General features: G+C 39.2%; 13 protein-coding genes across 13 annotated transcripts; 7 read left to right on the top strand and 6 right to left on the bottom strand.

Moving 5' to 3' along the window:
* Positions 1-50: 50 nt before the first annotated feature.
* BDF20DRAFT_815436 (uncharacterized protein) lies at positions 51-1,049 on the bottom strand (the record flags this gene model as incomplete). The annotated part of the gene is made up of 1 exon (XM_053077081.1): positions 51-1,049. The coding sequence occupies one exon, from the start codon at positions 1,047-1,049 to the stop codon at positions 51-53; it is 999 nt and encodes a 332-aa protein (XP_052939110.1).
* Positions 1,050-1,752: 703 nt separating this feature from the next.
* On the bottom strand, positions 1,753-3,308 carry BDF20DRAFT_286790 (uncharacterized protein). The gene is made up of 4 exons (XM_053075093.1): positions 3,131-3,308; positions 2,817-2,983; positions 2,599-2,729; positions 1,753-2,506 (listed from the first exon to the last, which is right to left on the bottom strand). The coding sequence occupies exons 2-4, from the start codon at positions 2,959-2,961 to the stop codon at positions 2,102-2,104; spliced, it is 681 nt and encodes a 226-aa protein (XP_052939109.1). The 5' UTR covers positions 2,962-2,983; positions 3,131-3,308; the 3' UTR covers positions 1,753-2,101.
* Positions 3,309-4,049: 741 nt separating this feature from the next.
* BDF20DRAFT_851980 (uncharacterized protein) lies at positions 4,050-4,303 on the top strand. The gene has a single exon (XM_053080047.1). The coding sequence runs from the start codon at positions 4,090-4,092 to the stop codon at positions 4,261-4,263; it is 174 nt and encodes a 57-aa protein (XP_052939108.1). The 5' UTR covers positions 4,050-4,089; the 3' UTR covers positions 4,264-4,303.
* A 319-nt stretch (positions 4,304-4,622) lies between these two features.
* Positions 4,623-6,783, bottom strand: BDF20DRAFT_851977 (uncharacterized protein). The gene is made up of 7 exons (XM_053080046.1): positions 6,514-6,783; positions 6,357-6,414; positions 6,171-6,284; positions 5,751-6,100; positions 5,614-5,666; positions 5,266-5,528; positions 4,623-5,179 (listed from the first exon to the last, which is right to left on the bottom strand). The coding sequence occupies exons 1-7, from the start codon at positions 6,681-6,683 to the stop codon at positions 4,823-4,825; spliced, it is 1,365 nt and encodes a 454-aa protein (XP_052939107.1). The 5' UTR covers positions 6,684-6,783; the 3' UTR covers positions 4,623-4,822.
* A 129-nt stretch (positions 6,784-6,912) lies between these two features.
* BDF20DRAFT_851975 (natural resistance-associated macrophage protein-domain-containing protein) lies at positions 6,913-9,557 on the bottom strand. Its single transcript, XM_053080045.1, has 4 exons — positions 9,278-9,557; positions 8,599-9,188; positions 7,867-8,514; positions 6,913-7,779 (listed from the first exon to the last, which is right to left on the bottom strand). Exons 1-4 carry the CDS (start codon positions 9,361-9,363, stop codon positions 7,076-7,078), a joined length of 2,028 nt encoding a protein of 675 aa, XP_052939106.1. The 5' UTR covers positions 9,364-9,557; the 3' UTR covers positions 6,913-7,075.
* Positions 9,558-10,933: 1,376 nt separating this feature from the next.
* BDF20DRAFT_985156 (uncharacterized protein) lies at positions 10,934-11,448 on the top strand (the record flags this gene model as incomplete). Its single annotated transcript, XM_053085185.1, has 2 exons — positions 10,934-11,345; positions 11,427-11,448. Coding segments are annotated over exons 1-2 (318 nt in total), but the record flags the coding sequence as incomplete, so codon positions are not given.
* Positions 11,449-11,893: 445 nt separating this feature from the next.
* Positions 11,894-13,823, top strand: BDF20DRAFT_851972 (uncharacterized protein). The gene has a single exon (XM_053080044.1). It carries the CDS (start codon positions 12,212-12,214, stop codon positions 13,634-13,636), a length of 1,425 nt encoding a protein of 474 aa, XP_052939104.1. The 5' UTR covers positions 11,894-12,211; the 3' UTR covers positions 13,637-13,823.
* Positions 13,824-13,837: 14 nt separating this feature from the next.
* On the bottom strand, positions 13,838-14,710 carry BDF20DRAFT_910298 (BET3 family protein; the record flags this gene model as incomplete). Its single annotated transcript, XM_053083692.1, has 4 exons — positions 13,838-13,872; positions 13,955-14,048; positions 14,127-14,201; positions 14,345-14,710. The coding sequence occupies 4 exons, from the start codon at positions 14,708-14,710 to the stop codon at positions 13,838-13,840; spliced, it is 570 nt and encodes a 189-aa protein (XP_052939103.1).
* Positions 14,711-15,194: 484 nt separating this feature from the next.
* Positions 15,195-16,026, top strand: BDF20DRAFT_789768 (Yip1 domain-containing protein; the record flags this gene model as incomplete). Its single annotated transcript, XM_053076172.1, has 5 exons — positions 15,195-15,236; positions 15,304-15,382; positions 15,462-15,504; positions 15,582-15,897; positions 15,976-16,026. Coding segments are annotated over 5 exons (531 nt in total), but the record flags the coding sequence as incomplete, so codon positions are not given.
* Positions 16,027-16,248: 222 nt separating this feature from the next.
* BDF20DRAFT_813941 (P-loop containing nucleoside triphosphate hydrolase protein) lies at positions 16,249-18,298 on the bottom strand (the record flags this gene model as incomplete). The annotated part of the gene is made up of 5 exons (XM_053076927.1): positions 16,249-16,914; positions 17,037-17,546; positions 17,659-17,862; positions 17,967-18,043; positions 18,121-18,298. 5 exons carry the CDS (start codon positions 18,296-18,298, stop codon positions 16,249-16,251), a joined length of 1,635 nt encoding a protein of 544 aa, XP_052939101.1.
* A 550-nt stretch (positions 18,299-18,848) lies between these two features.
* BDF20DRAFT_998307 (uncharacterized protein) lies at positions 18,849-21,408 on the top strand. The gene is made up of 3 exons (XM_053085454.1): positions 18,849-19,306; positions 19,386-19,603; positions 19,683-21,408. The coding sequence occupies exons 1-3, from the start codon at positions 18,938-18,940 to the stop codon at positions 21,019-21,021; spliced, it is 1,926 nt and encodes a 641-aa protein (XP_052939100.1). The 5' UTR covers positions 18,849-18,937; the 3' UTR covers positions 21,022-21,408.
* A 353-nt stretch (positions 21,409-21,761) lies between these two features.
* Positions 21,762-23,978, top strand: BDF20DRAFT_286403 (uncharacterized protein). The gene has a single exon (XM_053075091.1). The coding sequence runs from the start codon at positions 21,971-21,973 to the stop codon at positions 23,879-23,881; it is 1,911 nt and encodes a 636-aa protein (XP_052939099.1). The 5' UTR covers positions 21,762-21,970; the 3' UTR covers positions 23,882-23,978.
* Positions 23,979-25,210: 1,232 nt separating this feature from the next.
* Positions 25,211-26,027, top strand: BDF20DRAFT_910293 (uncharacterized protein; the record flags this gene model as incomplete). The annotated part of the gene is made up of 4 exons (XM_053083691.1): positions 25,211-25,278; positions 25,336-25,459; positions 25,541-25,588; positions 25,656-26,027. The coding sequence occupies 4 exons, from the start codon at positions 25,211-25,213 to the stop codon at positions 26,025-26,027; spliced, it is 612 nt and encodes a 203-aa protein (XP_052939098.1).

Here is a 26,027-nt window from a genome sequence, read left to right as displayed (position 1 = left end):
ATGGTATGTAGGGGCTTATTCATTAACACTACCAATTTCCCGCTCTTCGGTTATTTGGAAGATACTGGAGTAAAGCATAAGACGCGAGCTTTCTCTAATAGTTCTACGCGATTAGCATATAAGATGAATGGCGGACATATGCAAAATTGTATAATGCCTGAAGTTTGCCCGTCTTCATCGATCATTGTTTTTGAATCAAAAATCTCTGTTCCTTCTCCAACAGCAGCGGCAGCTATCTCGACTTCTTGTCCACGCATAGCATAACCAATGTGTGATGCTTGTTCTACCATTGATCGGAGCATGATCGAATACTGATGTTGTTGTTGTTTATTCTCATTCATGTCCAATTTTTGTTGCTGCTGCTGTTGTAACTGTTGGTCATTCTTTTCAATTGAGGGAAAGGCCTTCAGCAGTGATGTATACAAAGATGTATACATACGCTTGTTTAGCTTCTGAATCTCTTGTGCCACATCAGAGCCAGGAACATCATGAAGAACAACCACCTTGGCTATTTCTTGTCTCAAACGTGTGCAAAAACTAGGGTCATATCGTTCAAACCACATTTGTAACTGGGTATAGGGTTGAGAAATCTTGAGACCAGTAAAAGCATTGTAGTTCATATTTTGTACAAGCACATCCATCAAAAACTTTTCGATCAGCATTTGAATCCGATGCGGTGGTAATGGTTCACCTAATCTTTTGATAGCGTCGTGAAGATTGACCCAAAATTTGCTGATGGCTTGTGTAGTCAACATGGGGTCGTAGTCATTATTTCGTACTAATGCTGCACTTAATTGCTTGATATTGTATTTGAGCTCTAATAGCTTTTTGTGAATAGACGCCACATCATCATTTGTAGCTCTTCGAGAGCGTACATGTTCATTGTAATTGTCCAACAGTTGCCTTTGATCCTTCTGTCTCATAAGCATACGTTCTTGCGTGCCGTTCACTCTTTCAGTTAACTCTGAATTAACGTGACGATAATAGAAAATCTCTTCATCCAGTTGCTGAATCATTCGCTTTTTTTGATTAATCTCAGCTACTAGCATATTAGTGTAGTGACGGTTCGATGTAGTTGGATTACTGAGTGTAGGATTGGCCACAACAGATCTATTCTCGTCAGCAGTAGTTTCCTTCATTGAAGTTGGCGATATTGGTGCTTGAGTTTGTTGCTGTGGTTTTTGCTGTTCAGCTACCAAGTTGCTCTTGCCTACACTTGTATCGTTTATTCCTGCTGTAGCAGTTTGGATTGAACCATTTGTAACATCATCAAAGGTATTCTCTTCGCTTTTTCTGTCGACAAGGGCACTATTCATAGTCGTGGAAGAATAAACGTCTTTTTGAACCGGAATGCAGTATCATTAGCCTTTGCAAACAAATGAAGTATACGAATGTTTTCCTGTCATAAATAGTGAAGCTTTACCAGACTTTACTACTGTAAATGAGCGAGTGAATTACAAAAAAACTGGTAAATAGAACGTGCAATCCGAATCCTTAAATTGGTTAACCTCAAAAACCTAAAAATCCTTTTTTTTTTTTCCGGTTCTGAAAGTACAACTTTGTATCCCCTTGAGTTCATAATTTGCAGAAATTTGATCTGTGCTGTTTATACAATTTGACACTTTTACGTATTGTTCAGCCAGACACAATTTTGTTATGTTTGTCGTATACTCACTCCTTTAAGTGGTATATACGGCTTCGATAGCTCTCTTCGGCTTGTTCATTCTCGTTTCCATACTCTCATTATTGAGACCTGTATTTGGACATTCATTTCTGAGCCAAAAAATCGCGACGCTCGTTTCGAGAACAACTGGAACTGAGTAATTAGTTTAGAAAGTGATCGTGGGTTACAGGCATCTCTAATCTGTCAAAAAATCGGAGCACCGGTTCTCATATTAAATTAATGTGATGATATAGTCGAATAATTGATCTCAACTGCGATAATATTTACTGTATAATGGCGAAAGAAAGATGTGCTTATATCTCAATTTGTTAGAGGCAGCCTTAAAATTTAGCAGCAATAGAGGCATTTGCACATCACAATGCAAAATACAAAAAAATGTATTCCTGCTTCCACAGATTGAATATTTAGTTGCATATTTTATTCGAGTTTGTTGTTGCGAGACACTGTAGCGTCATATTCTGTCTTCTGCTGTAGTTGTTGCTGTACCGGCTGTGAAACAGGCCCGTACCTATTTTCATTTTCCTTTTTAAAGACATTGACACTTCTTTGTGACTCTGTCAAGGCAATGACCTCTTCTCCTTTTTTTATGGCACTAGGACGTTGAGGTAAAGGCTCAAGCTCATCCCTTTCCATGATTTTATCCGTAGGTTCTGAAAGTGGTATATGCTCATTTCCATGACCAATCTTCAACGCTTCTTTCTCTGCCTTTGCTGCACCTTGTCTTGCTCTTTCATAAAGAAATTTTCTTAAAATACGTGCGTTCTTACTGTGCGCTCGATATAACATTGTAAGAAAAAATCCCAATATAGGGATGAGTCCGATCTATTGGGGCAGGGTGTAGATTTGTTGGGATAGAAAATGCATATCAATATTATTGTCCTGATGCGACAAGATTAGTAGCTGGATACTCTTACTAGAAAATCAACAGTAATATGGTATAACATCCTACGTTTGACGGATGTAGGTAACTCGCATTGACAAGCTAGACGGAACATTGATATAGCAAATCCTAAAGATATCACTTTGCCAACCACAGGAATAAACTCTATAGACATCTAGCCCTGTTAGATGCTAAAGAAAACTTTGCTTCTATGCATATCATCTAAATCTACCGTTTACTGATTAGCATTACCGAATAATACATCATAACCTATCCAACAACAGCAGATTTTAATCATTTCCTCATATTTCTTCATTTTGCGCGTATATTCATCTAGCACTATTTGGTCTCTTTCCGGTAATTCTGGTACCGTTCTTTTCTTCCAAAAAGATAACATATTGTCTCTTCGTTGTTGGATGCTTGAAGGGTAATTGAATATGATTTATGAGGAAGTGTAGGATATGGTTATAAAAAGGGAGAAACAAGAAACAAAAAAAGTTCGATCAATTGGAAAAATCTGAATGTTTCATTGGCGGTTCGACTTTTGAAGATTGTAATTTATGTACTTATTTGCAAAGACGGAGATTGACGTCAAAGTGACAATGTAGGTGCTGCTGGCAAAAATATAAATCACAGAAGTTGATGGTTATACTGATCAAAGTGAGGTATTTTACAACGTAGCCCACAGTTATTTAGCCAATCAATACTGAAGCGGCATCATGATATTCGGCCTCTTGATCTACACATTAACACGGCATTAAATTACCATAAGTTAGAGGGTTAAAAGTCCGACAATGATGAGCGGTTCGTCAATGTGTCTCGTCGATCCAACTACACCTCTCAAACGTTTTGCAACGTCTCTAGGCTCTTCATGACTTCTATGGCTTAAGTCCGCTAAATTTAACTTCAATAATTACCAAGGCCGCCTAAGAGCCAATGAGCAAATGACCAATATGCTTAATTTGTGGAGGAAAAAAGATAACATAAGTAAGCGGAAAAAGATCAACGAGAACAAACGTAGAAAAAGAAAGCGTCCAAAAGGACAAAAAGCAGTAAGAAGCAAGGTAAGGGTAGATAAAGCTGCGAAAGCGCGAGCGCGGAAAGAGTCGCAGGGGGAGTCGCAGAAGAAGGCAAAGAAACCACAAATCTCAAGCCAAAGGTGAGTCACAAATACCTGTATCTCAACTCTGCATTTATGTCATTCACTCGATATGTCATATTTAGGTACAAATCAAAAAAGGCCAACAGACGGACTGTCGCAACGTTTTCTGAAAACTTCACCAAACTCCCTCTTATTGTTTTCGGTGACGGTATGCGCAACAAAGATAATGTCCGATTTAAAGGGCATTCATCCGGCGTCACAGATATCGTACTCTCTTAAGAAGACAGCGCTGCTTCCTTGCTGCGGTGGTCGACATCAACGAGTTCAAAACCTCAAAGGTGGGTCCCCAATTGCCAAATTTATCGCCCATCTCTAGAAGTAACGTCATTTTCATAGGTCTGTAACAATTGTAATGGTGTCGAAATGAAAAAAATACAAATTGCGGACGGCTCCAGCGTCTATGATACCAAGGCCTGCAAAACCTGTGGTGTAATATGGCAACGAGATGTCAATGCGGCAAAAAATATGCTTACTATTGCAAACTTCATATTGGAACACAATGGCCGCCCTCGAAATTTTCTCTCGCCATCGCCATAACAAAAATGGTGCTGCAGGTTCCAAACCGACGGCTTAAAGATTTTACGCGTTTAGGTGAGTTCATCTTGTGAAATTTCTCACCGTACATTCCTGAGGTTTTATCAACTGCTGCTTGACGTTACTACATACTCACAAAGGGTAGGTATTCTGTGCTTTGGCGCAGTATATTTATCTTGTTTGAGTAGTAGTAGTTCGCACATTTGGCATTGAGCGTTTTGACAGAAAAGGTATGATCCCAAAAATTATACTTGTCATCCAAAATAATTCTTTGGATTAGTCTGAATTTTGATTGTAAGATAGTCTCAATTTGATAGCCATTCATTGAAGGTCAAGCAAAAAAAAAAAACCAGTAAAAAAGCGAGGTACAAAGGAGAATTTTTTTTTTAAAAAGAAAAATGCATGTAAAATACTTTATAAAATCGTTAATATGTTGATAGATTAGAACTACAAGCGCGTGTCTCTGATACTTTTTGACTGCAATATTGGTAAATATGTTTAACTTTCTAAAATCTAATTGATCCTTTTTTCAATCATATTCAGATCTGTCCTATAACTTAGGTTACCAAGCTCCCCATTCATCGTCAGAATTTGTTGTATGTGCTTTCTTTCTGTTAGCTCCAGAATTGGCTCTAGCACGCACGTTGGTTATTGTTGAAGATGGACTTCTGGTACTGCTATTCATCTTGGCGGGTGGCGTGCTGCTTGTGGTAGGTGAATATCTAGGGCTGTTATTGTTATTATCTGAAATATGTAAATTGTTGAGATGTGAATTGAAAAAGTCTTCGTCATCTTGGATATCTTTGGCGGATGTATGAGTGGATGAGTTTAATGTAGAATAACGTAATGAAGTAGGAGTGGAGGACCCTGATCCACCATTACTATAGCTTTGATAACCATAAGGCGAAGAGGATGATGACTATAAAAAGCGAATAGGTTAATACCAATTGCCAGATTTTTACTTGGTTTTTTCCTCCTCCCCCTTTCTTTACATTCCTGACTTACTCTAGGTTGAGTGAAAGAACTGACATAACTGTTGACGTTTTCACGAAGATGCTCTCTAAAATTGGGATCGGCTAACTGAGCAGCAGCAGGTTTCACATAATTATTGTTAGCATAACGACCAAATTCCACAGCAGCTTTACCAACGTATGACAAAAGGGATAAACCCTTTTCAATAGCCACTTTTGGGTCATTAATCACTTCTCGAAGATCTCCCAAATTAGCTCCGAAATCGTTAGAGGCATTCCTTCTATATTCATTTTCGACTTTCGTTGGAGACAAGCGCGTTAAAAGTCAACCCAGCCACAGTACCAAGAAAATACACAACAATGTACATCTGAAACTACTTACATTGAGGATTACCAAAACCGGTAAATTTGCCGCCCTGATTAGGTGGTATATGACTGTACATACACGAATTCGAACATATCAGTCAGTATTTTGAAAAGTATCCTTCTTAGACGTATCCTTTTTTCCCTATAACTTACTCTGGTCTACTTTCGTTGGCTTGACCAAGTTGTGCAAAATAATGCTCATTACGAGCCTTTCTATTCATATCGCCATCACCACTGTCAAGGCCATTTGATCTTCCATCGGTATAATTGTCACTGTTATTGATATCATTTCCAAAACCACCCGATACTGAAACGGATGAGTTTGAGCGTTGATTTGTCAAATGACTAGCGGAACCAAAACGGCTGCCCTGACTGTTTAAGGAGCGTGTGGCGCCGTTAGCTATTCTCGTTTTGTTTGCTGATGCATTTGTGACGGGAGATTTGTTAGCAGATCGTGCCGAAGGTGTAGGAGTCCAAGGGCGACCTTCAGCCTCGGCTGATAACTGTTAAATGAAATTTTAGCTCGCTGCCCTTGAGTTTTTCCTTGAAATGAGTTGAGTTCATTGATAGTACCTTATCGCGATATAATTCTGCGCAATGCGTATGATATTTTTCTTGTGTGGACATATTTGGTGAATAATCAGGTTGGGACTCAAAGAAAATTCTTGCCTTTTCATTTCCTCCAATCTTTTTGATAGACGTATCTTTTAATTTTGATTTTCTCAATCTTTCCCTTTTTTGTACCAAAATTTCATTTACCTCCATCTTCTTCAATTGATCATCAAACCACTTATCCATGGTGATGGACCGTACAAAACTATTTTATACCGCAAATAGCGTCATCAGTATTCTTTGCTTATTTATTTATTTATTTATTTTCTGTTGATTCTATATAAGTAACAAAGTTCAACTCTACCTGATATGTACACCGAAAGAACGATGTATACCTGAACAATCCAAACAAATAAAGATACCGTACGATATACTGGCCCACTGAGGGTTGGGAGCCCCACAGTCAAAGCAGTTCTTGTTCTCTCCAGTTCTTTGAATATCGTAAAGCTTCTTCTTATACTCTGCTGCTGACATTTTAGAATATTAAATAGTTATAAGTAGAAAGACGTAGTCAGCTTCGTTCCTCTCAACACTCTCAAAATAGGAAAAAATGAGGGAAGGGAAGAAAGGGAGGTGCAAATGGAAAGAATGGGAAGTCTAAAAAAAATCAGACACCTGCTTTTGCCAAAAACGAAAAATTCAAACTCATTTATTCGGATGTTGGAAGGCCGACGTACAAGCAGGAACAGTATTCTCAGTAAATGTGAGCAAAACAGCATGTATGATAATACTTTATTATTGTCAGCTAGAGATATAGGGAATCGCGTGAAATCGCGGAAAAATCAATACAATGTAACTATAAACCAAAGAAAAGGGTATCTATAAATAATGATATCTAACATGTACATATACATTGGCAAAAGAATTTAGATTTGTAAGAATAAGGAAACAACTAAATAACCGTTTAGACCAATGAGTAAAAGTGAAATAGCCACAGCAACAACTTTAACGCATAGATTATTGGGGTAAGTCAAAGGTTCAGGCCAGCTGTCCAACTCTTCCATAGATTGTATATCTAAACCGTCTAAGCTCAGGTTTTGGATAGTTGACGGACTGGTGCTGCTATGAATGTTCATTGCTGCTGGGGTATCATGGTAAGACCTAAAACAATAATTCTTTATCGTTTTCAAGTTCATCCATTTTAATGATCGCCAGTCGGAAAAGAAGCCCTTTTGACCGCATAATGGCTGCTGTTGATGCTGTTCTTGTATTTGCTTCTGCTTCAATTTTAGTAAAATACGATCGAAAAAAGTCAAAGGCTTCTGCTGTTGTTGTTGACGATGATGATGAAGGACTGTTTTTTCTGAGTTTTCCTTTGGCGTATTTACTGTTGTTTCCACAACCAAGTCAAGTTTCATTGCTTTTTTTGTAGAAGTGAAGTAAACCAAAGGAACAACTGCAAAAGGTAATTGTATACTGAGAACCACTTGACTTGCAACAAGCATATTGCTCAATCCATCTCTACCAGCAACGCAGGCCGCAACCATCGCTGGAGTGATTGCAATCAAACGTGTCACTATTCGCCGCACCCAAGGTCGAGTCGTCATACCCAAAAAACCACTCATCACAACTATTAATATTGACCAAAAATAAATAGATTAGAGAATGTGTCAATGGTTAAAATAGTTCCAAAAAAGTAAGAAAAAAAAGGAGTTACCTTGACCTGCCAATGTCGCAGTCAATGTACTTGACTGACCAGCACATAATAGAGCGAGTGCGAAAGTTATAGCTGCTGGTGGTCCAAGATATTGCATTAGTAATGCATGAGCACTAAATAGGTCTTGAACGACAGCAGACTCGTTGTCGCTGCTTTTGGGCCCATAATAAAAATTAGCGGAAGCAACAATAAGAATAGCACAATTTACGAAAAAGGCAAATGTCAAAGCAACGACCAAGTCGACTAATCCATAATGTAGATGGTGCTTTACAGACGAGTCAAGATACTTGGAAATTCTATTGAAATCAAGGGGTCCTTCTTCATTCGTCATATGCCTTGTAGTTATAGTTGTTATAGTACAGTGATCCACGTCGTCAATAACCGAATCATCAATGGTCACATTTGTATGGCATTGCCGTGAGTCGTTAAAAGTTGGTGATGTGTCACAAACATTGGACTGTTTATGATTCTCTGTTTCTGTAGGTACTGTTTCGAAATGGTTGAGTACGAGCTCTTCCTTTTCATGTAGTGGGTTTCTTTTCACAACCCAAGCTGAATCTGTTTTGATAACCTTGGGACGATGCTGGCGCCATTGTTTACAACGCGCTTGTACAACAAAACTGTGTAGGTATAAATTGTGTGGCATAACTGTGAAAGCAAGTAATAAAAAGGCTGATTAGCCTGGAGGTACCTAGGCACACACATAAATATATTGATCTAACTGCATGTTACCTGTAGCGCCTATAATACCAATAGCCACATACAATATATCGGGCTGTGTAAAGATTTCTTTTGTAGGTAAAAATCCTTTGAATACATCCACGGCTACTATATCTGAGTATGCCAACTCTATAATGAAACAAATACCAACTGCTACAACAAGCAGCATGACAAACATTTCAAAAAAGCGAACTGTTTTCTGACTATGAGATTCTTCATGGGTATTTGTAGCCTGATCTTGCTGTTCCTCTTCGTTGTAAAACAGAAGAATGATAAAGACATCTACGGCTGTAATAGCAACGCCGGCAGGAAGTGGGAGAGCTGGGAATAGCAAATTGAGAGCGATGGCGGATCCAATAACTTCCGCAAGGTCACATGCAATAATCGCTATTTCCGCCAAAAAGTACAGAAACAGGTTTAACCAGCGGGGTAGAAGTTTCCTTGACGCACTGGCGAGATCCATATTTGAAACCGTTCCCAAACGAATGGTCAAATTTTGTAAAAAGACAGCAATCAAGTTTGATATTAAGATAATGAATAAGAGTCTATATCCAAACGAAGAGCCACCCTCCATATCTGTTGCCCAATTGCCTGGATCCAAACTTTAATCAAACGCGTTTTTTTTAAAAAAAAAGAAAACAAGGGAATGGTAAGTAACTTAATGGTAGTTTGTAAAATGGCTGATGTTTACTATCCAACGGCTATCATGAACCCAGGTCCAATGAACCTTCCTAGCGTCCTGAAATATGTGACCACTTGATGCAAATATTTATTCATGAGTTCACTTTTTCAAGCACATTTAATATGACAATAAGAACAAGAAACTTCGAAAAAGCAAAGATAGATTTTGGGGGAAGAAAAATCCTTTTTTATACAGACATGAAAAGGGAAAAAATGGTATGGAGATCTTTTTTTGACGCGCCGCCCTAAACTCCAAAAGTAGAAACTACTATTGTTTAAGGAATCAAGACCATGAAGAAGGAATCTCAAGAATAGCAGCTTGTAAGCTACCATCTGTAATTATTATAATCAAAGAGTATTTAATAGTTCGAACCTTTTTCATTTACGCACAGACCTTCTAATGGGTCTTCAAAAGCAGCAGTATCTCTCTTGATTACATCACGACAATACAGTTTAATCATTATATAGCATATCTTTCAGAACATATTCTTTTTTGAGCGTTTCATTTTTTATGGAAGACCATTCATCAGGTACAATAGAGTTTACGTGTATACATGAAGATGCATGTAGAATCACAGACACCTCGTCTTACCATGTATATGCATTACAATAAGTCACAAAAGAAAGTCCCTTAAATGCTGATCACAAACAGTAACAAGGAGACAAAATATTATCTTTCGAAAACAATATAGGAGGTCCGATAGGACAACTGTAGTTCGATATTTGAAGATCCATCACGGCTGCTGTGGTTTTACATGTATTATCAAAAAAGAGAATTCAACTCTTGCATTTGTACGTCTTTACCGCACCTGAAATTGAAAATATTATATGCAGCGACGCTTAAAAGGCACCTGTCATAAAGTATAACTGTACTTAGAGTAAGGGTATTTATAACGGCAGATATAGTGGTTCTTTTTTGATCAAATTTAACATTAATGGATGATCATGTATATTACACAAAGATGAGCAGGTCTTTGTATTACAGAATTCAGTTTCGCATCTTTACTTCATGACTTGAATTGACTTTGGCTGGTTATGACGCTCATGCATTTAGAACCCTTTAATAGTTACTACACAAATGTACTTTTATAGCACCTGTACTGACGCCATTGTACAAAGCAGCTGAAAATCATGTACTGAGCAAGCACATCATCAGCAACCTGGATATTTCGTACTGATTGAGCACAATTGTTTGCTGTTCTTTCCGGCTTGCTTTCGACATGTGCAATCGTATGTATAGTTACAATTCTACACTGTGCTTTTTTAAATCAACTCGCCCTCGATTACTTATCAGGGTAGAAGAATCCAAGTATAATAAATGATGCCTATTTTCTGTGTACAGATATACGATCATATACATTTTATTTTATATTAATAATGTACAAAGAATAGATGTTAACTTAAGGATTTAATCTGATGCAGTAACAGGACCAATACTAAGCAATGCTTATTCAACAGTTGACTAGTGTGCAAAACGTTATAACTCTCAACGAGGAGACGTCACTGTTGTTGTAGTCATAAATGGAAAAATAAAATAATTAAAAATGGTGTGGTGAGGTTTCAAACGCCAATTTGTAACACAACATTAGGTTCAGGTTGCACATCCTTTAGTACACCATTTTTCTACAGCAGTCGTTTTCAATAGTCATAAATTTACTTGCTTTCTCTCGTCTTATATTGTCCAACTGTAGATTTTATATGGCCATTACAAATTTGTTGCCCTTTCAATCCTTCCATCATTAAATAACCCAGATATAAGTGCAATCGAAAATTCATATACATGGTTATTACTGCAACTGCAAGTAGTAGTAACAATAGGTCACAGCAAGGTACCCACTCAATTGCTGAACTTATCACCGATTTTCACAAAACTATCGGTGATATACCACCACCACTTATTGGGGCAACAGCCACCCTGGCTGGGCAACATATTTATGTGTTTGGTGGTCGTCTTCAGTCTACTCGGCAATTGTCCAATAAAGTCTATATTTTAGACCTGGAGACGAAAGCGTGGAGACATCTCCAACCGCAGAATAAACCACCTGCTCCTCGATATTTTCATTCTGCCAACCAATATGGTAATTACCATATTATCTACTTTGGTGGCATGGGTGTAATCAAAGAAAGGAAAAGACAGCAATTTACTGATCCAGTAACAGAGGTCTATACGACAACAGCTCTAAACGATATTGTCTTTCTAGATCTCAAAAATATGTCTTGGGAATACCCCAGCCTTCTGCATCAAAGCTTACCTAAACCTCGTTATGCGCACCTTTCTACCTTGGTGAATGACCAACTGACCATTCTTGGAGGGCAGGATGCACAAAATCGCTATGTGGAAGAAATTCACATTTTTGATATTAAGCGAAAGGAATGGTGCGCTTCACCCATATCTTCAAAACAGCATCAGTATGGAGCTTATAGATCAGCTGCTGTGGCTGTTTCGCCAGCTGAATTTATACCACCTTCAGCGCCTGCCTTGGACTTCCAACAATATTCTCCTTTAGCTATGGATTTGGAGGATGAAGAGGATGCATTACAACTTTCAAAAGATACCATTTCACCTACTGAATTCTATATTCATGTCTATTCAAACTTTCATAACACCATTAATCCAATAGCTGTACAACAACAACAACAACAACAACAACAACAACAACAACAAGAGCAACAGCAACAACAACAAGAGCAACAGCAACAACAACAGCAGCAATATCATCAACAACGTACATTTCATACCTGGAAATTTAACAATAATCGTGAGGCAGCCAATAAGCTCATCGAAGTACAAGATTTATCAGGAAGTATCATACGAGCAGGAACAACTATTCCATCTCCACCACCCCTCAAGTTTCCTTCAGCATTTTTGTTAGGCCAGCATTTTATTTTGGCAGGACCACACATTACAGCCACTTATCAGCAATTTCAAATCTGGGCATTAGACATGACAACTTTTCAGTGGACTAAAATTGAAGCGGGACAATTACTGGCACGAGGGTCATGGTTAAAGGGTCTTCTATGTGATTATTGTAACAAATTCATTGTATTCGGCCATCCGGATAGATCAATGCAGCAAGATTATAGGGACCGTGTACAGAGTTTTACTCACTTTGCATGTGTGGACATGGAGATTTTTGGTATATATAAACCACCGCCATCTACATTCAGTGGGTTTGCGCAAGGACTGGGATTGGCTTTATTAAAAGATCCTGTGTTGGCCGACTTGAAGATTACATCGACGGATCAACAACATATTTTGGTCAATTCAGCCGTGTTGTCGCAACGATGGCCCTCTGTCAATAGACTATTGGGACCTATTCTTTCGCCTAGGGTGGAAAAGATTGACTTACTAGACATGGAAAAACGAGAGCTACTGTTCCCGGACACATACGTTGTACTTGTTGCTTTTTTGCAGTTCATTTACACAGACCATCTAGTCACTGCTCAGCAGCATCAACCACAAATTTTGACAAGGCTACTGTTTATTTCAAATTTATTCGATATACCTCGATTGAAGGCACTTACTACACATGCTTTGCATCAAATGCTGAACATCCAGACAGCGGCAATGATTTACGAATCAGCAGCACTTTCCGATACCGTTTCGTTGCAAATTCGTGCTCTGAGAGTAATGATCAATGCGAAAAAAATGATGCAGAGACAAAAAATATTAGAGAGACAAAATCAGCAGCAAACGATATTGATCCATGATAACAATAGCCATCAACTGCTGCAGGTGCAACAAAACAGTAGTGCTGAAGCGTCCCTGAATACGGTGGCCCCTTCTTCTTCTTTAGTCAACTCGAGTGCCATTTTGCCTACCCCATCCAATAGCAACAGACTGATTCAAGAATTGAAGCTAACATCGTCCACTTCATCCTCAAGAGAAAGTACACGTTCAAATACTCCAAATATTTCACAGACACAATTTCAACAATCCAACCATGCTAGCTATATGTTACAACAACAACTGCAGCAGTCGGGATCGGCGTTTGATGTCATGTCGAATAACCCTGCTGGAACAGCAACAAAGAATAGTGGTGCCACAATAAAGCTTCCTAATTTTCGGATGAGACAACTATCGGCAGCTCAGCAAGTTGCTCTCCAATATAGTAGTCGTAGCCATTCTGAACAACACAATTACGATCTACAACATCCATTCCCTTTATCGTCCATATCACCGTCGCCCAGAGTCACACCCTCTAATTCAACTTTGTATTTTCCAAACAGCAGTCCTAATCACTCTTACACAATGCCTTCCGCCAGTTCTACTACAGCGGCTGCCCAAGCAAGGTCTCATGTGTCTTCATTTTGGAGACAAGCTACAACAAGTATATCAGGGGCTAGTCTAAAGAAACCACATCATTAAGGTTTGTTCTAACTCTTTGAAAGACGTTAGCATTACTCAAAATAGACTTATTGATACCACGTATAATACCATCTATTAAAATGTATACGAAAACATATCACTTTATAACGGCTCCATCTCTCTCGTCCAAAGAGTTGGAGAGTTGAAGACAAAAGAAAAAAAAAAAAAAAAAAAAAAAAAAAAAGAATCCGGAGGTATTTTTTATTGTTGCTTTACAATCTTGATTTGGAATGTACCTGAAAGAAAATAGACCAATAAATGTGCACAAATCAGTACGATACGCAAAACTGGTGTTTGATATAGCTACTAAATGCTTACATTGAGGTAGATTTGTTGTTTCGGCCACAACTACTGTTGGCACGCCTAAATTAGCAAGAGCGCCCCTTATAAGACCGCAAGGAAACCAAACATACTAAATAAATGATATGTAGCAAACGGTTAAATACCCCCATTCAAACATTGTATGATCCTTTCTACTCTTATACTCTACTGGCATAGCTTTTTTTGCTGAATCAGCTCCTCCAATATCGGTTGACATCCGCATGAACCAACGAAATCCGTTATCCTGCAACACGTATATTCCCTACAGTCAGTTCCGCACAAATCATGAATCATTTTGGGATAGAAAGTTAGTATGAATCAAGTCATCCATCGAATAACATATATTTCCACATCCTCTCTCTCTCTCTCTCTCAGTAATCGACTCACTCTGTGGTTTGTCTTTAAATTGTCAATCTGTTTCTTAAACATGATGGTCCATAAATCTTTACAAATAAACTTGACTACATCCAAAGTATCGACAAATCGTGGTCTATCTTTTGTAAAGCGTTCCACTAAGCGTTGCCCCACTGCATAGCCTATCGATTCTAACTTGTAATAGATCGCGTCACTGTTACCGTCATCCGTTTCTTCAGCAATAGTTGTTCGACAAATGGTGTCCACCATTTCTATCAGAAATAGATCCATGCAAGTTTCGCTCACAAAGTGATTAGGATTGCTGCTATCGTCCAGACTACTGTTGATAAGCTTTGTATTGACTATGTTGGACTCATTATGATGCGTGGGATTGGACATGGTGGGGTTGTGGTATTTGGGGGTGATAGAAAGTCAAGATAAACAGTGTGTTACCGGGTCAGTACGAAATTTGACTTTGTCGGTTGTGAAAGTGCATCCAGGTGAACTGGCAATTATCTGATCAATTTTAATGCAGCCGAAACTTCCTCTCTTTTTTTTTGTATCTTCATAAAGCGTCTCTATTGTACTCAAATACCACTTGTAAAACGAAACAATGATGCCTTCCACTGGTTTAGGTCGAAGCGGGAGCGACCGGTATGATAAACCTTTTGAGGATGCAGCCCTTTTGAATCCTTTTGAGGACAGTTATATTGAACCGGATGTCGATTTGACGGGTCAATCAACTCAAACACAGCAACATGCACCTTCCCCACCAGTACCACCTTTGACCTCGCAAAGAGAAGAAGAGGAAGAAGCCTTGTTATCAGGAACCAACATCAGTCAGCAACAGAGCAGCAATAACCAAAGTTCCTATAATAGCTATTCAGGTCAGGACACCTTGGACGAACCAGTTACAGTGACCATTGTAAGAAAAAAGGTTTTCGATTGCTTGCCGATGGACCTTGTAGATTGAGCTCATTGTTTTGTTATAGATGCGCGATTTGAAAAAGGTGGGCAATAAGTTATTACAAGTTTTGCATCCAAAGGGCGATCGACACGTACTCAGAGATTGTAGGGGTTTGTCAAAAAAGAAGGGGCGGATGAAAGAAAGTATCATACTCAACCGTTTGATATTGTTTACGTTTCATAGGGGATCTTTGGGGCCCACTCATCCTATGCCTTACATTAGCCATGTAAGCTCTTTCCTCACCCAATTATGTTGAAACTAGACAGAGAGGGACTGATGATTTTTCTTTTTTATAAACAATAGTGTATTAAGTATAAGAGCTCCTGAACATCAAGCCGTACCTATTTTTACGGGAGTTTTTGTGATAGTATGGATAGGTGCTGCTGTAGTCACCTTGAATGCCAAAATGCTCGGCGGCGCTGTCAGTTTCTTTCAATCCGTCTGTGTGATGGGCTATTGTTTATTCCCTATTGTGGTGGCAGCGATTGTTGCAACGTGTATCGATTATATTTGGGTACGAGTACCTGTGTCTATTGTGACATTTGTTTGGTCGACTTGGGCATCCGTTGCCTTTATGTCAGAATCGCAGATTCATCTACAAAATAGACGTGCATTGGCGGTAAGAGTGTATTTTTGATCGGTTAGTAACAGGCGACCACATGTGCTGATATAAAATACGATGGTTTTATATATATAGGTCTATCCACTTGTTTTGTTTTATTTCGTGATAACGTGGTTAGTTGTCATTTCATAAAGCAACAATCATCACCTTCATCTTTATCATCAACAGAATAGTAGTAAGATAGATTTTTTTCAACATGTTTTGTCATTTCTATTAAATAACAAGAATAAAAGGACATTTCTGTAAATTGTAAATAGTTGTAAAATAATTGTAGATGGGAAAGATGGAAAGAACTTGATGCAAATGTGTTAAAACAAAAAAAAAAAATTGTGGGCCCCCTCAAATGACTTAGATTTTACGATTAGGAATGATAGAAGGGGGTAGTTTTTCGGGTAGTTGAGCACCCAATTCCACAGCCTTAATCAAATGTAAGGCAACGCCAAATTGATCAATATCCATATAGCCATCATTGTCCCAATCAGCCAAACGCCAAATTTGAGCCAGCATATCATTGGGTAGGCCACTCTTCATGAGAATAGGCTTGATCTGAGCACCCGATACTAAACCGTCACGAGGATGCAAACTCATAAACTGAGGCAGGAAAGAGTTTTTGTCCAAATTATTGTAATCCCAGAAGGAAGGTGGTAGCTGACCGTTGATGACTTGATCAGGGCTGGTGTCTTGCATATTGTCGAAAGGGTTGAGTTGCGTTTTGGCGAGTTCGGGATTCGAGGTAGGAAATCTCGACAATATCTTGGGCAGATCCACGGACAAAGCTTCCTCCACGTTTGCTAATAGATCTTCTTTGAGAGATTTGAACTTATCCATGTCGTAAAGTGCAAGATTTTGACGGAATCGTTCAGGATTAGGAAAGTCTCCAGCGGGCAAATGGTACTTGTTTTGAATTTTGATAAATTCTTGGGGCAAATTAGCGAGTAACTTTCCTTGTGCCTTCTTCTTACCAAACATGGAAGGCATTTCTTTCTTGAGATGACTGATGATCAATGCATGAACCTAATCATTTGTATACGTTTAGCGTTTCGATATTGTGTTACAATCACAAAGGCAAAAAATGACCGTGGTACGCATTCATATGAATAAATGGAGCAGGAGGGTGTATTTTTTCGTTTTTTTACCTTTGCCAAACGCGCTCTTTTTACAATCTCATTCACTTTTCTAATAGCTGCATTTCTTCGCAATTCTTTCAAATCTCTTAATAAATCCTTCGATTCGGCTTCGATCAAATCACGGCAATCTTCGAAACTGTTCGGGGGCTTTTCTGTCCAGAAGGAACTTAAATAGACTCGCATCACTTCTGGAGTTTGCACGACTTTACCCAAAGACCACATCATAGCACCATAAACACGCATCAATTGTTGCTGGCTAACCATATCACTCTTATTCAGAATGACGCGAATCTTTTCTTCTTGGCCTCTTAAACATTGAATGGCCATCTTGAATTCATTGGAGATATCCAATTTATAAGAATCAAACATCAATAAAATAAGGTCGGCACGCTGAGCAAACCATTCAGTGACTTGGATGAAATCGTAACCACGTTCAATTCTTTGTTTGTCGCCGGCAAGAATACCAGGTGTGTCAATAATGGTCATGTTTTCTAATACAGGTGAAGGAGTTTGCGACACCTATATTCAAAATGAAACGACGAGGGGGCGGTGTCAAGGTCAGTCGATAAAGGACCCTTCCTCTCCCAGCCTATCCATGTTGCAAGACTCAGCCCTCCTTTCTTTAATTTACCTGAAATCTGGACAGAAAAGCTTGGCCGAAAGCATTCAAACCACGGAAAGGTAACTCTTGGTTTACAGCAGCTGCATTACCAGGAATGACACGGTCCTCAGGGCCGTTCATGACAGCCAAAAATCTATCCGTGGTAGGTTCGACACCGATATGTTCACCTGGATAGCGTTTATCTAACAAATAACGTACGAAAGTAGTTTTACCCTACGAGAATAGAAGGAAAAAATCGTTAAAGATGACAGGATTTCTATTCTTGTGCCACTGAATCGACATTGTCATGCGAAGGGGGGGGGGAGGGGATGCTTTACGGTAGAATATTGACCAATTAAGAGGACCATCGGCTTAGCTTCAATATCTGAGTCTGTCAAAGGAGCAGAATGAAAGCCTATTTCATAAAAAGGACAGGAAGGACACGCATTAAATTTGAATACTATTTCGAAGGTTTTCGTATAGAAGTGCTACCTTCAAAATTATAAGTGGTTTCTAAAGGTTTGATTTTCTGTCTGTAGACTTTCTTTACAGCATCTATGATTCTGTTGTATTCAATATCGCCCCAGTTAGAGGGATCGGCTGGATTGGCAGGCGGTTGTGTGGCATGTTGAGAATGCTCTTTTTTGGACGATCCGAATGGTCTCGACATTGACTGACTGTTCCAATATTTAATAAACGGTGGTCTTTAAAAACGAAAAAAAATTACGAAAATGAAAAAGGAAGGGGAAGGACGGAAAAGAAAGGGAAAAGCGTTTAATTGTATTGTGCAAAAACTTGCTTTCCCCGAATGACACTGTTCGATGCTTTTTTTTTTTTTTTTGCATTTATGCGTATTTTACGGTTTTTTGTTCTCCGTCCAATGAAATGGCTGGGTGGAATGTAATATAGAAAAGGCGAGAGGATCTACTATAAAGACGTACTCTAGAGTTGAAAACGTCATATATCTGTTCAAGAACCGAAAAAGTAAATATACCACTAGTACAAACATTGGGATATCAGTTCATCACTGATTTATCAGCTTACATCCATCCATTATGGACCTCGTATATCTTTGACGATAAATGACGAAACTTCGTGTTTGACAATATATACGCATCTATGTCCATAGGGAAAGAAGCTTTCATCCTGTCAGAGCAAAACTGCATACCATACTATTACGGTACGTTAACACAACTGCCTCTTTACGTAATGTGTTCAATAGGGAATATAAGGAAAGCAGGGCTGTTCTTCTTCACAAGTTGTAAAGCAAAACTTGAATTTTTCGTGAATCCAAAAAAGAAAAAAATGTATGCAACATTCCCCGCCCATTAAGGAAATTGTCTGTATCCAAGTATCTGTCTCTCTTTCTCTTTTCTTTCTTCTCCCCTTCGCTAGTAAACAATACCATTCCGTTTTGGGTTACTATAACACCATTCAACACATGATATCGGCAACTGCGTCAGCTCCAACATCCATAGCAGCATCCATGCAGCCAACTATGCAACCGTCACCAACGTCACCATCGAGAGTTACGTTTAGCGAACAAGAAGTGGACCAAATTCTGATTGAATCAATTTCTAATGTCAAAGATGAGAATGGTTTGAAGCTCGATGTCAGATCAGCATTGCCCGATTTAAAGTTCGTGATATCCACGGCCACTGTGGATAGTCGCATTAGAGTAAGCTTCAATCGTTGACAAATGTGTGGAAAAGAGGCACCGATCTAAGTAGAAACTGACGTTTCCCTTAAACCATAAGAGATACAAATTTTTAGGTGAAGCAGCAGCCCAATTTGCTATTCCTTGTATTCTACACAAAAAGTACCCTGATATCGACGACAGTATATTAAGAGCATTAACGAAAAAACAGCAAGGCAACCTCTCTCAGCCATATAAATTGGTCAGAAAGCAGCTCAATATATCATCCTTGTTAAAAGCTCATTTCGATCTTGTGGAAACAATGAATGCCCTCATGGGGTAAGCTTTTTTCTTTTTCTTTTTCCTCACGAAGTCCTCCTTGGTTTTTTCAAATGCCTCACATGTAAATTTTTCTTAGTGTGCTTTATATCCATTATGGGAATAAAGCAATAGAGTGTATATTGTATGATAGTGTCATCACGCATGCTGAAAAAGAACTCAATCAGAACTTACCTTACAAACTTAAACATGCTATCTTGAATCGAGAGTTGAATGCCATCTCGAAATTTCATATCCTTTTACAGAGATACCGAGGTCGGATGGACCCTGTCTATAGTCTACTTCCCAACGGAAACTGGCGATGTGAACTCAGATTTCAGTTAACACCTAATTCTCGTATCTACAGCCATCAAGCAATGGGCAAGAATAAACACGAGTCTAAGTCTAGTGCAGCTCAGCAGATTTTGGATCTACTACACCAGCAACCTGACATATTGAATGAACTGGAAAAACCTGCTCATCCCGAGGATCAACAGGTTGTTTTTACACTGCCTTCTGCAATGGCCATGCCTGTGACGCAACAAGATTCTACTATCCCAAGCTTCGTCAAGACTGAACCAGAGAGTATGTCCACAGATCAGACTACCCTTCCTTTTATACCAGCTTCGACATGTTCCGATCATGTTCAATTAAAGACCAGTGACTGGCAAGGCGACTTTAGCAACAATCGATTTCATATCAATGACACGAGTGATGAAGAAACCATTCGACTCATGTCTGAACTTATCTTGGGAAATGGCACTTTATCAGTGAGTGGTTCTGCTATGAGCATCGCAAATAAAACGAGTGATGTAGACATGGAAGAGATGAATCAGAATAACAAACGACTACGAACCAGCAATGTTGCATCTGCGCCAACGGTTTCTGATCCCATTGTTCCCATGAAGGAAGAACCATGTACAACGAGCCTACTAGAACCACAAGTCAAAATAGAAGCAGAGCAAGAAAGCATTCTCAACACGGGTGCTTTCAATACAGCTGCTTCGCTAAATACCTATTCAACGGCTCCTTTGACGCCTGGTCAACAGGTGAATCAACCACTACAACAACAGCAACAACAGCCTACGTCTTCTTTACAGCAACCGCAGTTTTATTCGCCAGAAATTGCCGACAAAGTGATCCAACTGTTTGCTAGAATTTTCATGTCTGATCGTAAACTCTTGAACCAAACGCGTGAAGTTGATTTCCAGTCTGTCTTTCGCACTTTAATCATGAAGTACAATGACAAAGTGGATGTTGAGTCAAAGGTGGATCAAATAGGTGACGCTCACTGTCCCTTATTCAGCTCTGAGGTCGTGGTAAAGTACAATAAGCATCCTGCCTATTTCATCCGCTGCTACGGTATGGCAAGGCGAAAGAAGGAAGCTGAACGTATGGCGTGGTCACAGCTGGTCAATCTTATCCGACATTGCAGTTAAAGCTAGGGAGAGACGACTCTACTACAGTTTGCACAAAACACAAACATATACATATATACATTTACATATATACATTTATATGTACATTTATCTGTACACATTTACCTCTATAGTATCTATGATGTATGCATTTTTGCTTTCAATAATATTTTTGTTCACTGATATCGTGGTTGACTTGAATCAAACAAGACTCCGCAATGTCACCTTATGTGTGGATGTCTTTTATAAAGTTTCAACATCTTTCTTATAGGTACCTACGGAATAATTCGCGAAATGAAAAAAAAAGTCGCAAAAGCATTATGTAATTACTTTAGGGTCATGTTCAATGGGGACTTCAGGGACTGATGACAAAGATGGGGGGAGGGGACGGAGGAGGATCCTTTCCCGCTGAAACCAGCAGGTGTTTCGAGAAAGGACAATCCCCTCTTAATGATATGCGGGAAATGATTTCCATCCATTTTCCATAATTGTCAATTTTGTTAAATTCAATCCGCCTTCAATGATTGGTTCAAATGATGTTTCTTGCGTGTGATTTTTCTTTCTCCTTTTGAAATGGCTCAGTTTCCCTATGATCAGCCAGACAAGAAAAAAAAAAGAGATCGTTTTCGCTCACCAGCATCTTTTTTAAGATTTCCCTTTTTTTTATTTTTCAAACTTACCTTTGAACCTTCATACCGTCTTTCACTGCTGCTAATATAAATAAATACATTTGTTATAATATAGAAATTTATCCCAAAAATATATTGAAATCATCCCATATCAGCAACTTTAACAAAAAACCCGAATTTGAAAAAAGTTAACATCAATAGATCTCAAGTCACAATACTGACAAATCTCAAATAGTAAACCCAACCCCTCACTTTTTACACCCCTTTTTCTCCTTTACTTTTTTTCACATCATTCTTTTGGAAGCTTTTCTCTCCAACCTTCAACAGCAATTGGAGGTGACATGCAACCAAGTCCATTTACAACAACAGTAAATAACTACAGTAGCAACAGTAATAAGAACAGTAGTAGTAGCAATAACGACAATGTTCGATTGAATGGTTTGATTGCTCAGAAAAAAAAGAATAGCAGTAAGAGTGCTCTCACAGAAGCACTTTCTCCAAAAACACCACCTGCCGTAACAGCTGCTCTTTTATCAGATTCCTTATTTCCTCCTAGAAAACCGAAATCCAACAAAATGAAAACCAGTTCAAACGATATGGATGATAGTAATACCTCTGGTAGCGAGGAGGACGAAGACGACGATGAGGAGAATAAGAGTCGGAAAGAAGACCCTTTAGCAACCCAAGTCTGGAGACTGTATACAAAAGCAAAAGACACTTTACCCAATGGCTCAAGATTAGAAAATTTGACTTGGCGTATGATGGCCATGACTTTAAATAAAAAGAAGAAAGCTGAAGAACAACAGCAAGCAGCAGCAGCAGCAGCAGCAGCAGCAACAGAAACAGCCGTCAAAAGCGAAGCAGTAGATGAAGATAGTGTCATGGATTTATCCAATACACCTGCTACATCTCGTCCTTCGTCTCCGCCGCCGCCCGATGACACTACGACCTTTTTATCATCTTCCGCTCCTCCTTATACATTTGATTTCAACAATCCTGACAATGCTAATGTAATGTTGAACATGACGGCTTATCAACAACAGCAATCTCGGCAACATCATCTTCAACTGCTGCAGCAACAACAGCAACAGCAATTTCTTCAGCAACATTATCCTTTACAATCAAGTTCACCTTTTGAGCAAATTCAGCAACAACAGAAGAGAAATGTCATGATTTATGGCTCTGCTAAAGCAACTACACCTGCCAACATTTTCATGACAAACATCTCAAGAGGCTATACCACTGATAACAATACGAGTAACGGAACGGCTAACGCTGGTAACACTGGACACATTAACATTAGTCATAGCACTGGTAGTAGTGCTAGTCAGACAAGTCAACACCAACAACAACAACAACAACAACACCAACAACAACAACCACCATTTTCTGCTAATATTTATGGAACAAACAGTATTACAATTCCTGTGGATATGGATATAACCGAAGATTTTCAACATGACTCACAACAACCAAGAGATGACACTGTCTCTCCGTTGTCAGCCACTTCTACCTTCCAGCCTTCCACCTCTTTAGAGTCCACTACCAATCAAAATCAAGCATTCAACAATTATTTTAGTCAGTCTGTATCAAGCTATAATTATACTAGCCATACAACGTCGAATACAACCACAGCAACAACCACAGGAAATGCTACAACAGCAATAAGCCCGGGTGAGTCTAGTATACAACAGGGTCTTGGCCTCTTTCCGCAACTTGCTTCCTCTTTACCGTCAACGAACAGCAACACCAATAACAATCAACAACAGCAGCAGCAGCAGCCCGCTTTCTTTCCTTCTACACCTAACGAAAATACGCCTTCGCCAGCAGGTCTGAACGCAGGTGCAATGAGTTTTGAAGAATTATTAGCCATGTATTACGTGAACGGCGGCCATAACAATCCGGCTGCCGCGGCGGCTGCCGCAGCTGCCGCTGTAGCCATGACGGGCACGTCACCTATCAATATCGGTACCAGCAATAATAATAACGATACAACAGCTTCTATGGATATTGTGATGGGAAATAGTAATAGTACAGAAAGCATGAGTGATAAGAATGAAGCGATGAGCAATCGACATGCTCGATCCTTGATTCCTCAATTGTCTTTTTCTTTGCCACACTCTCAAGGTAAATTGAGTTCATTATCTTGCGAGCATTTAAAGTCATTGAGGTTGATACTGAATAATTTCTTTAAATATCCAAAGGTACGGTCTCTGGTCATGGTCAATCTCCTGTCAGTGCATCGCCGTTAGGTACATCTTTGAGTGGCCACACGCTGAATACGGCTACCTATCTACAAGTTCAGCAGCAATCATCTGCAGTCAGTTCACCAAAGACGAATAGTCGAATTGTTCCCTTTGTAAATAATAATAGCAGCAGTAGTACAACTCAAGACAACCATACTACCGAACAAAAAGGCAGCAATAATAATAACTCTTCGTCTTCCATGGCTCCGACCACTTCCGCAACGAGCACGGCGAGCACGGCGAGTAAGACGAACACGACGACGACGACGACGACGACGACTACTACCGCCAAGTCGAGCAAAAAAGAGGGTGCTAATTCTAATACCAAATGTACGAACTGTGGGACGACCACTACACCTTTATGGCGCCGTAATCCTGAAGGGCAACCCTTATGTAATGCCTGTGGTTTATTCTTAAAACTGCATGGTGTTGTTCGTCCCTTGAGTCTCAAAACAGATGTTATCAAAAAGCGGAATCGTAACGGTGGTAATAATACCAACAATATTAATAATGCCAATAAGAACATGAATCATCAGCAGCAATTACCACAAGAGGCGCAGGCAATGACACTACCCGCCACCTCGTCCACTACCTTCAACAATAATAAAAGACAATCCATGACTACAACCCATATGATTGGCATTGCACCTTTCCACGCTACTACGACGAATGCCACAGCAATTACTACAACGGGTACCCCATCACCCTCCTCCACAACACAATTTTCACATCAGAAGCCAACTATACCAATACCAGCCTTTACTACATCCCGTTGGAATTCTACAAGTAACAGTCATGCCATGAATAGCAGTAGCAGCAGTATGAATAATTCACTGAAAAGACAAAGAAGACACTCGATAGGAAATAAGAACAACTTGCAACCACAGACAAATGTTTTCCGGATAGGTTCATTTGGGACACCCGCAAACAACCACACCAATAAAGTTAATATCAATAATAATAGTAGTAGTATCATGATCCATGCTGCTAACACTACCGCTCCCACAAATACCTTCATACCTCGGCAACAGCTAGTACCACCGCCGTCGCCACCGCCATCCTCCTCATCATAGATATTTACCTGAGTTCACAAATATATTTTTGTTGTTAGATAAATGTGTATATAACGTATATTATGACATATTACAAATACCAAATAAACCCCATTTTATGAAATTAGCGCTTAAAATCTATAGCCGCTGTCAAAAAAAATAAAAAAATAAAGAATTGTATCGCTAAAATTGTTGAGGAGCGGGCGCTTGTAAGACACAACAAAGGTAAAAATTGCCGTAAGTGCCATATATAGTTTTAAAAGCTCATCCTCTCCTCCGAACCATGTCACTTAATATTAATACTGAAGGAACAGCAGCCACGATTCTTTCTGAAAGAGTTGCGCACAAAAGGTAAAAAGAAAAGACGAGACACTACTTTTATTCTGCCTACTCAATCTCAATTTTCAGGTACATTACAGTTTGGGATCGCACAACGCAATTTGATGATGGTCGGATCATTCAATGGGATATTGTCGGGCACGATTCACCTTATCCAACTTTTGTAGTTGTGTTCACCTATAACACAAAGACCGTAATGTTTGACACAAAAAAATTCATGAGCATATCACTCTGCCAAGCGCTACTATTTAACATCAGAATTTGGGTAAAATAGAAAACTACTTGTTTATTAAAAGAATATGTACAAGGCACAAATGAGATAGTAAGTCACTTTTTACTGTTTAAACAAAGAATTTCGGCAAAAGTTAGACTAAGGGTGTCCTATGAAGAAATATACTTGTGTGGCAGGTTCTTATGACCGTAGAAAGCATCGGTATATCGAAGAAACTGTGGAACATGAACTTTCTGAAGAAGCAAGGTTAAAAGGCGGTACTTATATCAACCTACTGCCAAAAACGCATTCTCCTGATGGTATCAGTGAGTTAAAATGGGGTAAGAACCGCTTTATTCCATTTCTATGTTTGGATCCCGTAAAAGACGACACTCCAATGGCAAGAGATGCGGAAGAATATATGGAAGTGGTACATGACGTCGCTGTAGATGAACTAAGAAATATAATCACAAGAGCAGAAATGATGCTGCCTTCTGTGCAAACAAGCTGGATGGCATTAGAGTATTTGAAAGAGCAGAATTTGCTTTGA

Source organism: Mycotypha africana, assembly GCF_025528875.1.
Source record: "Mycotypha africana strain NRRL 2978 chromosome Unknown BDF20scaffold_2, whole genome shotgun sequence".
In the NCBI taxonomy this organism is placed as follows: domain Eukaryota; kingdom Fungi; phylum Mucoromycota; class Mucoromycetes; order Mucorales; family Mycotyphaceae; genus Mycotypha; species Mycotypha africana.
The sequence above is the reverse complement of the archived record's forward strand: the minus strand, read 5'-3'. Positions and strand labels throughout refer to the sequence as shown.

Coding starts and splice junctions, on each gene's coding strand:
- BDF20DRAFT_998307 (XM_053085454.1), top strand. CDS start 18,938: ATGCAACATTCCCCGCCCATTAAGGAAATTGTCTGTATCCAAGTATCT. Junction 19,307..19,385: donor CTGTGGATAGTCGCATTAGA/GTAAGCTTCAAT, acceptor TTAAACCATAAG/AGATACAAATTTTTAGGTGA. Junction 19,604..19,682: donor ACAATGAATGCCCTCATGGG/GTAAGCTTTTTT, acceptor AATTTTTCTTAG/TGTGCTTTATATCCATTATG.
- BDF20DRAFT_851977 (XM_053080046.1), bottom strand. CDS start 6,683: ATGTCAGCAGCAGAGTATAAGAAGAAGCTTTACGATATTCAAAGAACT. Junction 6,415..6,513: donor TCTTTCGGTGTACATATCAG/GTAGAGTTGAAC, acceptor GGTATAAAATAG/TTTTGTACGGTCCATCACCA. Junction 6,101..6,170: donor CAGAATTATATCGCGATAAG/GTACTATCAATG, acceptor TTCATTTAACAG/TTATCAGCCGAGGCTGAAGG.
- BDF20DRAFT_286790 (XM_053075093.1), bottom strand. CDS start 2,961: ATGTTATCTTTTTGGAAGAAAAGAACGGTACCAGAATTACCGGAAAGA. Junction 2,730..2,816: donor AGGTTATGATGTATTATTCG/GTAATGCTAATC, acceptor AGATGTCTATAG/AGTTTATTCCTGTGGTTGGC. Junction 2,507..2,598: donor ATATTACTGTTGATTTTCTA/GTAAGAGTATCC, acceptor CTGCCCCAATAG/ATCGGACTCATCCCTATATT.
- BDF20DRAFT_286403 (XM_053075091.1), top strand. CDS start 21,971: ATGCAACCAAGTCCATTTACAACAACAGTAAATAACTACAGTAGCAAC.
- BDF20DRAFT_851972 (XM_053080044.1), top strand. CDS start 12,212: ATGACAACTTTTCAGTGGACTAAAATTGAAGCGGGACAATTACTGGCA.
- BDF20DRAFT_851975 (XM_053080045.1), bottom strand. CDS start 9,363: ATGAATAAATATTTGCATCAAGTGGTCACATATTTCAGGACGCTAGGA. Junction 8,515..8,598: donor TGGTATTATAGGCGCTACAG/GTAACATGCAGT, acceptor TTGCTTTCACAG/TTATGCCACACAATTTATAC. Junction 7,780..7,866: donor TGCGACATTGGCAGGTCAAG/GTAACTCCTTTT, acceptor CAATATTAATAG/TTGTGATGAGTGGTTTTTTG.
- BDF20DRAFT_851980 (XM_053080047.1), top strand. CDS start 4,090: ATGAAAAAAATACAAATTGCGGACGGCTCCAGCGTCTATGATACCAAG.